The sequence below is a fragment of the Monocercomonoides exilis genome (assembly GCF_001643675.1).
Source record: "Monocercomonoides exilis strain PA203 chromosome Unknown scaffold24-1337568, whole genome shotgun sequence".
Classification (NCBI taxonomy): domain Eukaryota; phylum Preaxostyla; order Oxymonadida; family Polymastigidae; genus Monocercomonoides; species Monocercomonoides exilis.
This window is the reverse complement of record NW_027150569.1, coordinates 1,139,741-1,156,345: the sequence shown is the minus strand read 5'-3', so window position 1 is coordinate 1,156,345 and position 16,605 is coordinate 1,139,741. Positions and strand designations below refer to the sequence as shown.

At 39.4% G+C, this 16,605-nt stretch overlaps 3 protein-coding genes across 3 annotated transcripts; all 3 read right to left on the bottom strand.

The window, feature by feature from the left end:
* Positions 1-835: 835 nt before the first annotated feature.
* On the bottom strand, positions 836-9,907 carry MONOS_4766 (Autophagy-related protein 4 E (Atg4E); the record flags this gene model as incomplete). Its single annotated transcript, XM_067874864.1, has 2 exons — positions 836-3,355; positions 3,576-9,907. 2 exons carry the CDS (start codon positions 9,905-9,907, stop codon positions 1,699-1,701), a joined length of 7,989 nt encoding a protein of 2,662 aa, XP_067727011.1. The 3' UTR covers positions 836-1,698.
* A 350-nt stretch (positions 9,908-10,257) lies between these two features.
* Positions 10,258-11,549, bottom strand: MONOS_4765 (uncharacterized protein). Its single transcript, XM_067874863.1, has 4 exons — positions 11,277-11,549; positions 11,081-11,213; positions 10,867-11,026; positions 10,258-10,786 (listed from the first exon to the last, which is right to left on the bottom strand). The coding sequence occupies exons 1-4, from the start codon at positions 11,540-11,542 to the stop codon at positions 10,431-10,433; spliced, it is 915 nt and encodes a 304-aa protein (XP_067727010.1). The 5' UTR covers positions 11,543-11,549; the 3' UTR covers positions 10,258-10,430.
* Positions 11,550-11,709: 160 nt separating this feature from the next.
* MONOS_4764p2 (uncharacterized protein) lies at positions 11,710-16,547 on the bottom strand (the record flags this gene model as incomplete). The annotated part of the gene is made up of 3 exons (XM_067874862.1): positions 11,710-11,945; positions 12,157-16,342; positions 16,395-16,547. 3 exons carry the CDS (start codon positions 16,545-16,547, stop codon positions 11,914-11,916), a joined length of 4,371 nt encoding a protein of 1,456 aa, XP_067727009.1. The 3' UTR covers positions 11,710-11,913.
* Between the last annotated feature and the right edge of the window lie 58 nt (positions 16,548-16,605).

The window sequence follows — 16,605 nt, the reverse complement described above, 5'->3', positions numbered from 1 at the left end:
CGTTCATAACATTAATAAAGTTTTAAGTGACAATATATAAATTTATAAATCTCGTTATATCGTATGTAAATTTAATGAAACAATTATTTATTAATATAAAGATGATGGTTTATTAAAAGCATTAAAAAAGCAATATCGTTAAATTATACTCAAACATTAATCAATGATATTCAATAACTGAGCTTGAAGGGAGATGTTATGCAATATAATTTTGATATAAATAAAAACTCAATAAATAAATGTTATAATGGAATTATCAAGATAATCGCAAATTAACTAAGTTTTCAAAAATTCAATCACCATTCTTTTTCTATTCATTTATTTACATGTATTTTTGATTTTCTCACTTTCTTCCACAATTATAAAAAAAAAGATCTTTCTTCGAACAAAGTTACGATATCAAAAATTATGACCCAATTGGTTAATTCGGAAATTTAAAAAGAATAGTTATGATATCAAAAAGAACCACCAAAATGATGAAATTTTTTTCGTTGAAGCATTGTCCGAAAAGTTTGGGTTAAGTAATCATTTTAAAAAAAAAATGTTTTAAACAATACACAAGTGGAGATATAAACTGAGACAATATTTTGCAAAAAAATTACGGATTATTGAATGAATTTAGACAGATTTATGTTGATTGTCTCAGCATCACAATTGTTCCATAAATTGGAGAATGATTGAGTAATTCGTAAAATACTCAGTCACTTTCAGACTCTTCAATCAGGTTCACAATAATTCGTTCAATTATTTGGTAGTGCATATATACAGCGAAAAAGAAGTATTAACTTCTTTTTGATGAACCTCGAAAACTTAAAAAAAATCTGAGAAATAGTCCTTAATGTTCAGAATTAGATATTTTTGTAAGCTCTCCTTTTTCAGAACAATTAACAATTCGTTATATAAAGAACACAATAACATAATACCGCAAAGAAACGAGATAATTAGTTTAAAAAAAAAAAAGATGAAACAAAAAAGAATGAAAAAGAAATTGGTGAATGAAAAGAAATGAATGAGAAAAGAAAACTAACTGTAAATTTGTTACAAAATCATGCATGATGTGAAATCTCGAGTGGATTATACCAATTTAAATAAGTTAAGAATGCAGTCAACAGAAATAAAAGATTTTTCACAATAAAAATCGAAAAACTGATGAAAAGAGAAAGAAACAAAAAGAAAAAAGTAACTTGTAAAAGAAATAATGCAATAACTCTTTATTTCAAAAACATAATCTGACATTAACAGAAGTGAGTGTGAAATTGGGGTGAAGCTGAAATATACACAACAATTAATACAAATAACATCAATGACTAATAACATAATAAAGCTAGCTATTTAAGAAAATTATCACAGAAGCCAAACCATTGAATAAAATACAGATATCAATCTCACACAATTCCATTTTGGATTATTTCGCTTTATTGAAAGGTCAGCTGGTAGAAGAAAACATAAATGACGAACATTCTCTTTGATTTAGAGATGGCGAAAAAGTTTTTTTTTCCTTCCAGAAAATCACTTTTCACTATCAAATGCATCCATCAATCAGTTTCTCTTTCAAACGATAATAATTTCAACGCATTGCAATTCATCCATGCAGCAATTTCAGATAACATCAGCAAACAACTTCATACCAATCTCTTTATTGTGCAAGCATTACAGCCAACCAGCAAGTCAGAACAACAGTGCAACAACGGCCCATTCTCACTCCTTGTACATGTCGTTCCTCTTCATCACCACACTCACCAGCCCCGAATCAATCGACATGAACATCTCCTTCACTTCCCTCAGCTCAGCACGCGAGCAGACGAGAAAGCACAACATCATCGATGGATCAACGCTGGACAGCGCAATCTTCTTCATCTTGCGGCAGAAGAAGGAGGAAAGGCCGATGGACGACAAATAAGGCGAGGGGTTTGTGTAGAGAGGAGAGGAAGAGAGCGGAAGAGGAGGAATAGGTGGGAACGAAGAGGAGGTGTAAGAGGCACGAGAAGAGCCGGCAAAAGAGGAGGAACCGTTTCGAGATGAAGAATATGGAATGGAAGGCGATCGTGTGGTTGGTAGAGGGAATGAGATGTTCATCGAAGGCTGAAGGAGAGAAAGAGAGCGAAGGATGGAGGATGAATATGTTACATGAGGGCGAGGAGAGGAGGAAGAAGAGGAAGAAGAGGAAGAAGAGGAGTCCGAGTAGGAAGAGGAAGAGGAAGAAGAGGAAAATGATGAAGATGAAGGTATCTGCAATGCAACTGAACTGGAAGATGAAGTGAGCTTAGTTGGAAGTGAGTTTGCTGAAGTGAGTTTTGGAGTGTGTTGCGACTGGTGCTGAGTGGGATGTGTGGAATGCTTGGGAACAATAGCTGTTTTTGTGGCATTCAGAATGGTGTTTGTTATTTGGCTGTTTGAAGCTGATGATGATGGAGATGATTTGGAGGGGAAAGAAGTGGATGCGTGAGGAATATGTGGAGGTGGAGATGAATGAGAGGAGGAGGAAGAAGAAGAAGAAGAAGCAACGGATGATGATGACGAAGGAGAAGGAGAGGAAGGATCAATATTTGAAATGAAGAAAGGAAAGCGAAATGGCTGAGAAGAAGATAGATTGCGTGCAAATGAAGAAGAGGAAGAGGAAGAGGAAGAGGAAGAGGAAGAGGAAGAGGAAGAGGAAGAGGAAGAGGAAGAGGAAGAGGTAGAAGAAGTTGTTGTTGTTTCAGCAGAAATGCGAGGTGTATTTGTCGCTCTGGCAGAATCAACAGACAGCAACTGCATTGAAAGAGGAAGAGAAGAAGAAGGTGATGATGAATTTGACGGTGATGAAGAAGGAGAAAGAGAAGAGGAAGAGAAAGAAGGCGAAGGAACAGACAAATGGAGCCTGTGAGACTGATCTTTCAGAGGCGAGCCTTTCATTTGAGAAGCATTTTGTGCATTTCTCAAAAGATGAGAAGATTCAGCTGTTTTTTGGGAAGACAGTGGAAATGAAGAAGGAGAAGACAAAGAAGGAGGATAAGAAGAATGAGAAAATGATGAAGAAGAAGAGGAAGAGGAAGAAGAAGTTGCAGAAGCCATTGCCTTCAACGTAGAAGATGGAGAAGACGATGAATGTGCATGAAATGACAGAGGAGAAGGGGCAGAGGAAAGGGCAGCGTTGTGTTTGGGCTGATCAGACAAAGAGCTTCGTGGGTGCTGTGCCCTCATCAGAGGCGGAGGAGAAGGAGAAGGAGAAGACGAAGGGGGAGGAGAAGGAGATGAAGAAGATGAGAGAGAAGACAGATACTCAATCCTTTCACGCACAATGCGACGAGTCACAGCCTCTTGTGTGGTGTGTGGGTCGAGATAATAAAGTGAATTCTTCTGGAAACCAACAAACCTGATTGGGAAGTGGTTGAAAGATAAAAAATTAAAAAAAAGGCAGAAAGAAATAGAAGAAATAGTAACAAGATTATTTTAAAAGACAATTAAAAAAAAAAAAAAAACAGTATGAAAAATATAATCAGAATAATCTAAATATCAAATAGCATATTAACTCTTTCTCTAAATTAACTCCTATTCTCTTCAATCATATCAAATATACAGAACTTCCAACATACCACAAAGACGATCTTGGCTTTCCGCCCACGATTCCAACAGAAAGCGGGTGAGAGAGGCATTTGAGGATGGCTGAGTAATATTCGCTGTTGATGGAGTTCAGCCCCAACCTCACTGGGATCAGCATGAGGAGAGGGCGGAAGGCGAAGGAGGAGGCGACGAGAGAGGTGTAGAGGACAGAGGAAGGAAGGGAAGGGATGAAGGAGAAGCGGTGGTGGAGAAGGAGATTGGGAGGTAGTTTGGAGTGAAATGAAGAGGAGGAAGAAGAAGAGGAAGAAGAGGAAGAGGAAGAAGATGGTGAAGAAGAATGAGAAGAGAATCTATCAGCATTTGAGAGAAGAGAAGATGAAGGAGAAGAAGATGGTGAAGAATGGGAAGAGGAAACAGAAGAAGCAGTCTTCGGGCCATTCTCAAAAGAAGGGGAGAAGATAGAGGCAGTTGCAGAGGCAGAAGAAAAGAGAGAGGAAGAGGTGACAGAATAAGAAGAAGAGGAGGAGGCAGAGTAAGGATCAGAGAAGAAGAAAGAAGGAGAGCGAGAGATGAAGCAGCTGAGGAAGCGAGAGGAGAAGGCAGGAGACAAAGGATAGGCAGTGGAGTGGGCAAAGAAAGGGAGGAAAGGAAGCTGAGGCGAAAAGAAAGGCGAGACTGGAAAGAGGTTGGAGTTTTCTTCATCAAAAGTGCTCTCTTCACTCGAAATGGCACTCTTTTTGTCGTTTTTCAGTCTTCCTCTGCTGCTTCCTCCACCACCACCTCCTCCTCTCCTTTCGAAGAGATCGTCTTCATCTGCCTTTGTTTTGTGGTGTTTGTGTGGCTGGCTGCTGATCTTGAGCACATACGAGAGAGGAGTGTCAAAGGGGCAGAAAGGAGTCTCTGGGAAGATGTCACTGAAGAGAAGGGGAGAGGAAGGAGAAGAAGAAATAATTCCATTGGAACTGTATTGTTCTCCTTCTTTCTCTTTAGTCTTGCTGTTGTATTCCCCTTGTGCTGCATAACTTCTATTCTGATTGTATTTGTGTGCAACCGGAGGGAATGAGTGGCAGATGGGTGAATAGAGCGATGGCTGGATGCGAAAGCGTGCGGGAGAGAAACACAGCGATGTGAATGGAGGAGTGCTCATGGAACGCACACGAGTAGGAGACAGACGAGACCTCTTGATGTAATTTGACATGAACTTGTCAGATTTCTTTCGGCTCTTCTTCTTTTTGTTGCTGTTCTTTTGGCTCTTTGTCAGACGCCTTCTGCGTCCTGCTTTGCCTTCACTGTCAGAAGTTTCATCTTTTGTGTTGCTTCTTCTATGCCTTCTTGTCTTCTTGCGTCTCTTCAACCTTCTTCCTCCTCCTCCATCTTCTTCCTCCTCCTCCTCCTCATCATCATCATCATGTGCACTCTTGATTGAATGGCGTCTGTGTCTGTGTCTGTTCCTATGTCTCCGATGGTTGTGGTGATTGTGATGCTTCTGTTCATGCTTATTCTGATGATGTCGATGATGATCAACATAATTTGTGGATATACCTTTGCTTTGCTCTGTAAATGCAAAGTTATGTTTCTTTTCTATCATTTTGTCTTCACATTTCATTTTGTCCTTTCCATTTTCTTTTCCTTCTACTTTTTCCTTTTCCTTTTGCATTTTCATTTGCAATGAAACATCAGTGTTATCATTAGTCTTGTTATTATTAGTATTATTATTAGAAGTAGTATCTGTGCTGCTGATGTTTCTAATCAGAAGAGGAGGAGAATGTTTCACCAGTTGTGTGTCAGCAAAGGGAGAAGAGGAAAAATTAGCAGAAGAAAGAAGATTAGCAGAAGGCGGGGTGGAGGAGGTGAATGAAGGAGAGAAAGGAGAAGGAACAGGAGAAGTGATAAGCTCGCCCTGTGACATAGAGACGAGTGAGAAGGAAGAGGTGAGGGTGGAAGAGGAGGAGGCTAAGGAGGAGGAAGGGCGAGAGGGAGAGGGGGGAGACGATATGAATGAAGAAGGGCAAGGAGAAGAGGAAGCAGAAGAAGCAGAAGCAGAAGAGGAAGAGGAGGAAGAGGAAGAAGAACAAGAGGATGAGGATGATGAAGAAGAAGAAGACGAAGATGATGATGATGAAAGATAAGGGGTGACAGAGTTGATGAGGTAATCGTGGAGTGTTTCTCCTTCAGATGTTGACTCATCATTTTCAATGAACACTTCTCCTTCATCTGTCCCTTCCTCTTCTTCTTCTTCTTCCCCTTCAAATTCTTCCTCTTCGACTTCTTCTTCCTCATTTTCTTTCTCTTTCTCTTTTTCCTTCTCCTTCTCTTTCTCTTTAAGTTCCCTTCTTTCTCTCCTTTCCTCTCTTTCTCTTTTCCTTTTTCTGCTTTCTTCATGTTTCATTCTTGTTTCCTCCTTCGCCTTCTTCATTTGTTTCATCTGCTCTTTCATATGACTTTTGTGTTTGAATCTTCGAACTTCGTTTTCTGCCCCCAGCAAAGCAACCAAATTGGACGACACGATCATATCTTTCTTCTCCTTTTTGCCTTCTTTCTCCTCTTTTTCACTTCTTTCTGTTCTTTCTTTGCTTTCTTTGCTTTCTTTGTTATCAACATTAATTCCATTTTGATTGGATTTATCTTCCTTTTTGGTCATCTTTCCTATTCCCTTGCTGTTTCCTTGTATTTCCCTCTCATTCGCTTCTCTTCCTCTTCTCATTTCTTCTCTATTTATTTCTCCTTCTCCTCCTCCTCCTCCTTCTCCTTTTCCTTGTCTATGCGAATGATTATGTTTCTGCTTGTATTCTTTCCTTTTCTTTGTGTCTTTTGTGATATTTCTGTCAGAAGAGACAGAAGAATTGCGGGAGGACAAAGAGAGTGGAGAAAGTGACTGGAAAGGAGAAGGAGCATTAGACAGGGCAATTGTGGATGGATCTGAATGAGAAGGAGAGAAGGAGGGAGAAGGTGAAGGTGAAGGTGAATAAGAAGGAGAAGGAGAAAAAGAAGAACAAGGAGAAGAAGGAAGAGAGGCAAAAGATGACTGAGATGCAGAAGTTTCACTGCTGTTGTGTGGAATAGCTCGTTTTCCGCTTCTTTTGACTTCTTCTTTTTTGTGTTGAGAAAAAGAGGAAGAAGAAGAATGACGTTGATGATGGGAAGACAAAGGAGAAAGAGAAGAATATAATACTTGTGGTGAATGTGAATGTGAATGTGAATGGCGATGTGAAGAAGGAGAAGGAGAAATAGAAGCACAAGAGGAGCAGGTGGAACAAAAAGAAGAGCAAGAAGAGCAAGAGGAAGAATAAGACGAGAGAGAAGAAGATAATTTTGAGCATGCTGATGAAGAAGAAGAAGACGATGATGATGATGATGATGCAGAAAATGATGAAGAGAGGCAAGTAGAACACGAAGTTGAGGCTGATGATGAAGTCGAAGCTGAATCAGAATCAGAATACGAAAATGTGTCTGAGTCAAAATCGCTTTTATTCTCTTTCTCGTTCTCAGAGTCAATTTCATGTTTAGCTTTAGCATTAGTGCTTGTATTGGAATTAGCATTGGAATTATTATTAGAATTGGTTTTTGTATTTGATTTAGAGTCAAATGCTGTTGGATGCATTGAACAAGGCACATCTGATAGAGAAATCTCTGTTATCTCATCATCATCTTCTTCTTCATATGCATTTTTGATTGGCGTCTCTTTATTCTGCTTGGCTGGCACTATCTTTTCATGTTCAGTCTGTTTGGTTTCAATTGGAATGCTATTCTTCTTTGGACTTTTGTGTTGAGTGTGATGATGATGATGATGATGTCTACATTGATGATGTTTATGTTTATGTTTATGTCTGCGATGCTGCTGAGAATGCTGATGAGACAAAGAACACACTCCCTTTTGATCATTTTTTCCCTTTTTGGCATTTCCATTGGAATTATCCAGCTCATCCCATTTCTCCCACTCGTCGCTGCTTCCTTCATTTTTGGTTCTGGTAAGCACTTTTATCAGAGATTTTCCTTTGTTCTGATCAACTATTATTCCACTGCTTCTTCTGTTCTTTCTGTCATTCTGCTTCTTCTCCCTTCTCCTTCTCTTCTCTTTCTCTTTCTCTTTCTTCTCCTTCTTCTCCTTCTCCCTCTTTTTCTCTTCTCTGCTCCTTTTGCTGCTTATACCTGTCTCCTCCATCACGCTCGTGTTTGTGATCGTCGAATACTCATCAGCCGAGTCATAATCTCCGTCTTCTGTGCTGATAACATCCTCTGAACTTCTCCCTCCTTCTCTCTTCCTCCTTCCCTTGTCTGTGTTCTCTTCCTCCTCTTTCTCTGTCTCTGTCTCTGTCTCTGTCACTGACTCTGTGTCTCCATCATCCCACGAATGCACCTCAAAGCCATATTCCACCCTCTTCCGCTTCCCTTTCGCCGCATCGCTGCTTCCATCGCCTGAGTCATCAGCACATCCACACCCACATTCACGAATGCTCCCTCGCTTCTCTTCTCTCCCGCTCTCATCATCCACAATCAACACTTTGCTGTCTTCTTCTTCTTCTTTTGCATTGGCTTTTCCCTTTGTTCCATCCAATTTGCTGGGTTTTCTATGATTTCTTTCGTTTTTACTTCTCCTTCTGCTTCTTCTACTTCCCCTATCTCTATCTCTTCTTCCCCTTCCCCGTCCTCCTCTTTTCAGCAGCTTTTCATTCGATTCCTTTGAACTTCTAACATCAATCTGTTCTCCTTCATCACTATCATCATCATCATCATCTTCTTCTTCTTCTTCTTCTTCTTCTTCTTCTTCTTCTTCTCTTTCTCTCTCTTCTTTCGCCTTCCCCTCTTCTTCCTTCCTGTCTCCATGTTTTGTGTCTGTCCCTTCTTCTTCATTCAACCCATCGTCCACAACAAACTCATCGTCCCCCATTTCATCATCATCACACACAATCACACTGCCTTCGTCGTCTTCTTCATCATCCACCTCGTCTGTGATCGAATTCACCAGGAAAATGAGATTCTTCTCGTTCTTCTTCAGAACTGCTTCTCTGTGCTCTTTGATCCGCCTTTCTCTGTCTTTGTCTTCTTCTTCTCTTCTGCTTTTAGCATCAGCTTCACTCTGCTCACTCTTCACATTTTGTATCTTGCTCCCCTTTGCTGATGGTACAGATGCAGGTTTCGTTCCTGTTTTGAGAAAAGAAGAAGAAGAGGAGGAGGAGGAGGGAGAAGAAGAAGAAGAAATTGATGAGGAGGATGATGATGAAGTTGATGTTGTTGATGATGATGTGTTGCGAAACATGTTTTGGGTTTTTTCGTTGTCTCGAGCAAATTTCAAGCTTTCTTCGAGATTTCTGCCTTTCATTGAGGCTATTTTATTATCAGCGTTTTTTTCTGCAACGAAAGATGATACTGCAGATGAAAACTTTGCAGATGAAATTGGAAATGAATCAGTGGTTAAGGATGTTGGTGAAGGTGAAGGAGAAGAGGACTTTGTGGCTTCAAACAAGAAATTTGTGTCGTTTTTCGCTTTTAACACTCTTTCTTTTCTTGTTTCTTGTGCACTTATTGCTTTTAATTGCTCGATGAAATTTAGTGGCCGAGGAGGAGAAATGATTGCAAGAGACGAAGAAGAAAAAGTCTCAGTTGCAGAAGGAATTGAGATCCTGTGCGTAACAGTTGAAACTTGCAAGTTTTTGTGGTTCAGCTCAGAAAAAGTGTTTTTTTGTTGTGAGAACATGCCAGAAGATTTTTTCGAATTGAAAGCTCCTTTTATATTGTCTTGAAAAATAAAATCCTTTGAAGCGCTAGTTGCTTGCTTTCGCTTTTTCTCGATGAGCATTTTTTGCCTCTGTTCATTAGCTGTGCATAGCGCAAGGAATACATCTTCCATGATGATTGCATTATCCATGCATATTTTAACAACAGGGTATCTGGGCTCCAAAGACTTGTTAATTATAACCTGAAGGATACGAGCAGCATCATATGGACTAAGCCACGTTCCAATTGTCCTCCCTATTGAATGACCAATTTTACAGATATTGTGTATAGAAAATGTTGATTCATCATCATCAAGAAATTCCATGATAATTGAACGGTTGATTGTATCCTGCTTTTTTGAGCACGTGCTTCCTTTCCTCCACAACTCAATTCTTTTCAATGCTTCGGCCAACATCATTTGAGAAGTGCGATGAACGCATCCCCACCCTTTATCAGAAGTAAAACCGGTCTTATCAATCTCGCTAAAATGCTTTCGATAAGTGAACCACAACAATGATTGCATGCTTAAAGAAAACTTTTGTTTCGGGTTTCTTGTAACGGCACAAGTGTTTTTATAATGAGGAGGACGTCTTTTCAAAAATGAAGTTCCTAAAAGCCAGAGAGTTTCATCATCAATTTTGTCCGACATAAATCGCAAATGTAAAAATTATATTTAAAATGTCAAGGCTAAGTCGCGCCCTGGCCTCATACAGGGAGAAAATAACAGGAATAGAAAGATACAAGTTTTTATGGGTCGAAAAATGCCATAACCATATTATAATAAATAAAACGAAAAAATGCAAATTGAAAGATAATGATAGAAGTCATATTATCCAAACAATATCATTGGAAAAAAATCATTTGCTATTTTTCAGTTTTCATTGTATTGCTTGACAATATTTTTTTTAAGAGATAATTTGTCGATTGATAGAAAAATTATTTCTTTCCATTTTGATAATTGGTAATCTTTATTCTTATTATTAAAAAGAAATCAAGGTATTTTCATAAAGATATGAATTTTCAATTTTAGACTGAAGGTTCCATCTAAAAGATGATATGTCAAAATGAAGTGACAGCAAACGATGAAGAACTATTTCAAAGAAAATGAACTGCATCAAGATATGAATTATATTTTAAATAGAAGAACGTTATGATTAATGAGATAAAAAGGTTTATTTTGTGATAAGTTGAACAGATAAATCCGCCAACTGAACAACGGCCTGAAGGAGTTGAGTAGAAGCTGATATGTTCTGTGATTCTTCTCTGAGCATTGGTCGGAAAGAAGCTTCATCCATAACTGCACAATGCTTCAGCATTTCCATTAAATTCATCCCAATGGCTTTGTCTCCTTCTCTCTCTCCTTTCACAACCTCATCTGTGTACTTCACAGCAATATCAATCATCTCTTTAAGCCGTCGAATCGCTGTTAGAGGATCGTCTTGTGTTTCCTTTCCTTTTCCTTTCTTTTCACCTTTTTCCTTCCCCTCTTTTTTCTCTCTTTTTTCTGCAATCTCCATCATCGCATTCACTTCAATATGAAAGAATGAAGATTTAATAAAAACGGAACATTAATTCAAACACGAAAAAATATAACGAAAATCATCAAACCTCCAATTTGCTCCTCTAACGATGATGCAACGGTGTAGATTGGTAAGACCTTAATTCGACTCATGATCTCTTGAATAACAGCTTGATTTGTTCCAGATTGAAAACTTTTAAGATAATCACCTTGAACTGCTTGTACAACGTCTGACTGCATCAAGCGTGCCTGGTGGAAATAATGAATAACAAAATTAAGTCTTGATATATGGACTTATCAAACCATGAAATCAAATTTCTTTGTTGTTTGATTTGGAATGATTGAAAGCATGATTAAATCATTTTTTGATAGCGTTGAAAAGAAATTGTGCAAAGTAAACAACTGACTTGGCGTTGGTATTGACCCGCAAATATACCTTTATTTCCAATAATTGAAAAATAATATTAATTTGTAAATTAAAAACATATAACAAATAAACCATCCAATATAATCCTCGTGCTGATTGACCGTACGATGGGTTTCAATGGTAGATTGGAAAAATTTCACTTGTGCTTCTTCAGACTTCCCATCAAACGATGGTAATGGATATGACATTGTAACTTCAAAGCATGTTGCTTTTTTGAAACCTAATAGCAATCCAATTGTATATGGTGAAGATTCATCCTTTGAGCGAGCATAAGAATTTAAGATCTGAATTGGAATAAGAGGATGCAAGGCAATTTCAGGAAGGCTTGTCGATTCCATTTTGTCTATGGGACTATTGATCTCGTTTCTCAAGTCAGTTAAAAAGATTTTTTGATTCAATTTTTCAGACAATTGTGAAAAAAAATAAAAAATATAAAACAAGGTTAACAATTCAATTTTTTCGTTAAACAGGATTTTTTCTGTTTTCATTGAGAATAAAACAATGACATTTATCAATTGTGTATTTAATGATTTTCTTCAGAAATAAAATGTTGAATTCGGTTGAAAGATTATTTTCTGGTTTAAAAAATACAAGGAACTGCTTAAATAAATTGGTAAAAATGGATTTTGCCAATCAACAAATTCATTATAAAAGCAACTGACTTTTTAAAAAATTTAAAATTATTCCCAAAGCTTGAAGGTTCAAATGGTTAATCATCATCAGAATCATCGTCATCTTGATCTAAATAAAATAAAAATAAAAATAAAAATAAAAGTTAAAATAATTTGAAAGCGAAAGAGATTAAAATGAAATAAATTGTTAATTATTAATGAAATCATTCAAAAAAGAAAGAAAGAAATATTTTGATAATGAAAAAATTAAAAAATGAATTATATTTGTAAAAATGAATCAAATAACCAACAAAGAAGAGAACGTTTATTTTAATGCAAACTGAATTTTTCTGAATGGCTTTTCAGAATGTTTGACACCCGATCAAGTGTGTTTTGAACTGGAGGAGTTTTTGCAGAGGGCAAAGAAGACGATTTTGTTGGATGATGTTCTTCTTTTGTTGGTGTTGAGAATGCTGAAAACGAGTCTGGTTGAGACGATGACGAAGAAGGAGGGAAAGGAGGAGGAGGAAATGGAGAAGAAGAGGAAGAAGAGGAAGAAGAAGAAGAAGATGATGATGATGATGATTGTGATTTTGTTGGTGTTTGAGCAAGTGACAGCTGTTGTGTGGCTAATGTTGATGAAAGAGAAGAGTCCAAGCCATCTCTTGGCGTTTGCTGGGGTGTGTTGGCTTCAGAAATAGACAAAGGAGAATACGAAGAATAAGAATAAGAAGAGGAAGAGGAAGAAGAAGAAGAAGAAGAATCGCCTGAAATATGTGTTGGAGAAGGCGAACGAGAAGAAGAAAGTCTTCTTCCAGTTGATGCTGTGGATGAGCGTCGTTTTGCAGCTGATGAGAGAGAAAGCGAGGAAAGTGCATTCAGTTCTGAGGAAGGAGTAGAAGAAGACAAAGAAGACACAACTGAACTGCCTGTGTCATGTTTGTTTGTCGAAGTCTCTTTGCTCTTCTTTGGCTTTGTGGTTGTTCCAAAGTAGCTCTCCAGTGATTTTTTGATTGCGCCATTTCTTTCCTCATCATCGTCTTCTTCATCATCTTCATCATCATCATCGCTCTCTTCATCAGACGCCAAAGGTATCTCAAATGTGGACAGGTTGTTGAATGGCTTGAATGGCTCAGCCAACGTCAGCGAAGAGGGAGGAGTTGAGCTTCGTGAGGGCGATGGCTCACTCTTTTTTGGAATTGAAGAGGCAGAAGCAGACGCCAATGAAGAAGCAGAAGGAGAAGGAGAAGGAGAACTCATTCCTCTCACTCCAGCGGCTGAGCCTGCCCGCCCTCTAACACTCGAGCGCTTCGCAGATGGCTGAGGAAATGGAGACAGACCTCCTGAAGAAGAGGAGGAGGAATAAGAGGAAGAGGAAGAAGAAGAAGAAGAAGAAGAAGAAGAAGAAGTGGAAGAAGGAGAAGGAGAGGCAGAAGACAACAGCTGGGCATTGCGTCTTCGAGCGGAGGCGCTGCGGAGAGGAGTTTTTGGTCTGGCAGAGACAGGGCGAGAAGAAGGAACAGAAGAAGAAGAAAAAGAATGAGAAGAAGAAGAAGAAGTTGATGATGCTGAAGGAGAAGGCGATGGAGTGGCAGGAGGAGATGATTGTGGATATGTTGAAGATGGAGAGAGAATGGAAAGAGATGAAGTGGATGACGATGAAGAAGAGGGGGAAGAGGAAGGAAAAGAGGAAGAGGAAGAGGAAGAAGAAAGAGATGAGAATGGAGTTGATGTGGAAGAAGAGGATGTTGAAGATGAGCTGTGCTGCTCTTTCATCAGCTGAATCGCTTCTTGTGCTTGGCTGGGCCCAGCATCGTCATCAAGCAAATCCAAAAGATCAAACGGATCTGTTTCATCGTTCTTCCTCTTCCTCTCTTCTTCTTCTTTCTTCTTTCTCTCTTCCTCCTCTTTCCTTTTTCTTTCTTCTTCTTCCTTCCTCTTCCTTTCTTCTTCCTCCTGAGCTTTTCTTTTCTTTTCTTCTTCCTCTTTTCTCTTTCTTTCTTCCTCCTCCTCTTTCTTCCTTCTCTCTTCTTCTTCCTTCCTCTTCTTCTCTTCCTCCTCTTTTCTCTTCCTCTCTTCCTCTTCCTCTTTCTTTCTTTGTTCTTCTTCTTCTTTTCTTCTTCGAGCCTCTTCTTCTTCCTCCATCTTCTTCCTCCTTTCTTCTTCTTCCTTTCTTTCTTTCTCCTTTCTCTCTTTCTCTTTCTCTTTCTCTGCTTCTTCATTCCTTTCTCTCTCCATCTTCTCCTTCTTTTCAAAACTGTCTCTGTTGTTCGTCTTTTGTGGAGAACTGAAAGCAGATCGCTCAGACGACACAAGAAGAGACGGAAACTCGTCCTGCCCTCTTTCTGTCTCTCCTTTCTCTTCAAACTGTGCATCTGTTGAATTCAATGGCATAGTTGGTGATGTTGGCAATGATGAAACAGAAGAAGAGGAAGAAGAAGATGGATGAGATAAGTCTTCAATGCTTGATCTTGAAACAGGAAACACAGGTGTGTGATGCTTTTGTTCTTCATTGTCTGATGAGCGTGCTTTTTCATTCATTCGGGGTGTAATGCTTTTCTTTGGTTCATTTGCTTTTGTGTTGTTGTCTTTCGTATTTCTCTCTTCTTTTCTCTCTGTTTCTCTTTCTGTTCCTACTTCCTCCTCATCATCAAAGTTGAAATGAATCCTGTTCCCTCCAATTCTTTCTCCTTCTCTTTCAGAACTTGCTTTGCCCTCTTCTTCCATTCGCATCGAGTGAGAATTCACAGACGCTCTTCTCTGTTGCTGTGGGAGAGATTCAGATTCGTCTGTGTGCATTTTCAACTCTTTGCTGGCTGTCAAATTCGTTAGCAATTCATCATCTTGTTCCTGAGACGACTGCAGCGATGACAACGACGCATTTCTGCTCAATGAATTCGCTGCACTCTTCGTCAGCGCCTTTTGCTTTCCTACTTGCTCAGTTCTGTCTGAAGCAGAAGAACTCTTCTGAGACACAGCTGTCGGTGTGTGTGCTGGCGATGGGGCAGGCGAATGGGCAGTTGGAGAAGCAGCACGAGAAGAAACAGCTGAATGCTGTTTGGCTTTGGAAGATGGCTTTTTAACCTGCTTGGGCTTTGCGAGTGCTGCCGCTGAGGCTGTTTGTGAGGAGGAAGGAGAAGGCGCATGAGGAGGTGGGGTGGTTGATGTCTGCCGCGGAGAAAATGTCACTTTGCGTTTTTCCGTCTCATTTGAAGAAGAGGAGGAGGACGAAGACGAAGGAGAAATAGGAGCAAAAGAAGGAGAAGAAGAAGACGACAAAGACGAAGTTTTGCGTGGAAGTGTTTGTTGTGAACGTGCTTTGTTTAGCCCACTTGCTGAGCGTGATAATGCCTTTGCAGAAGATGAAGGAGGAGTTGGCGGTCGATGTGAAGAGACTGCTTTGCCTTTTGCCATCCGCTGGCGATCTGTTGAAGAAGGCTTGGACAATGAAGAAGAAGATGATGAAGATGATGATGATGATGATGATGATGATGATGACGGTAATGGTGATGGTGATGGTGATGCAGATGATGAAGTGGGAGAAGATATCTGCAATGGAAGTGCTTCTTCAGATGGCAAAGAGAGAGGAGGAATGTAAATGCGAGAAGAGGACGGGGTGGATGTGCGATGATCAGAAGAGTCCAGAGAAGAAGACGCAGACGAGGACTGTCGCACTGCTGAGGTATCTGCAGTTTCTGTTCTGTCAGACGCAGGCGTTGCAATTGCCCCGCCTGTCCCTCTTTCTTTTTGATGACTCAAACTGCGGCGAGAAGTCGAAGAAGGAGAAGTTTCGCTATTCATCAAGGGATGCTGCCCAGATGTAAGAGCCTGCGATGCAGAAGAAGCTGGTTGAGACAAAGGCATTTGTGAAGAAGGCTGTGAAGAAGATGCAGGTTCTGTCATAGGAGAAGCCTGTGTTTGGTTTGGATAGAAATAAAATGGATGATATGGAGTTAAAGGCATATACGGAGGTTGCGACATTGCCAATTGCTGTTGCTGCTGTGGTGGCAATGCATAAGGAGAAGAAGCGAAAGGAGGCTGAGGTGTTTGTTGAAGTGGATATCCTGGCTGATATGGAGATTGAAATGGCATCATTTGCTGAAACGGGAGAGGAGGATACATCGGGTAATACGGAGTTTGTGGAAACCCTCCTGAGGCGAAAGAAGTACTTGGAGTATTGAACCCGTTTGCTAATTGCTGGGGAGTTTGGGCTAACTGATGCTGACTCATAGGAGTTGTTTGAGACATTGGAAATTGTGTTAAAGACTGATTGAATGGCTGATGCATCACTTCCCCAGTCTTAGATAGAAATTGTTGCGAATCAATCAAATCTCTTTGATCAAAATTCCTATCAGTTTCAAATGATTGTTGGTATTGAGGAGGCTCTTCTTGCAACTGCTGATGAATTTGTATTTCCATCAGCTCCTGGTCTTGCTCGCGAAGAGTCCTTTTCTGTTCAGAAAGCAATTCTGAATGATTTTTAATTTCGTCTTTAAACTCTGTTTTTCGAGCCTTTAATTTTTCTTCCTAATTTCCCAATAAATAAACACTTTATTTACACATTGAATAAATCGCATACAAATTCATCGAGAAAATCCAGCGATGGAACTTTCTTCTGTTTTGAAGGTAAATTCTTGCGGCTCGTTTTATGAGGCATATCTTTGAACGCTAAGAATTCACGTTGAAGCTTTAGAATATCATCTTTTTGAAAAGATATTCTCGGCGTGGTCATGTTCAAAAAATGCTTTTGCCTCTTTTAAAAATTTTTAGTTATTCTTTTGATAATCACT

Bases quoted from the DNA above. Each gene is read 5' to 3' on its own strand.
- MONOS_4765 (XM_067874863.1), bottom strand. From the start codon at position 11,542: ATGGAATCGACAAGCCTTCCTGAAATTGCCTTGCATCCTCTTATTCCA. The intron at 11,214-11,276 runs GTTTATTTGTTA...TTGGAAATAAAG, and splicing joins CACGAGGATTATATTGGATG to GTATATTTGCGGGTCAATAC. The intron at 10,787-10,866 runs GTTTGATGATTT...TTCATATTGAAG, and splicing joins GTTAGAGGAGCAAATTGGAG to TGAATGCGATGATGGAGATT.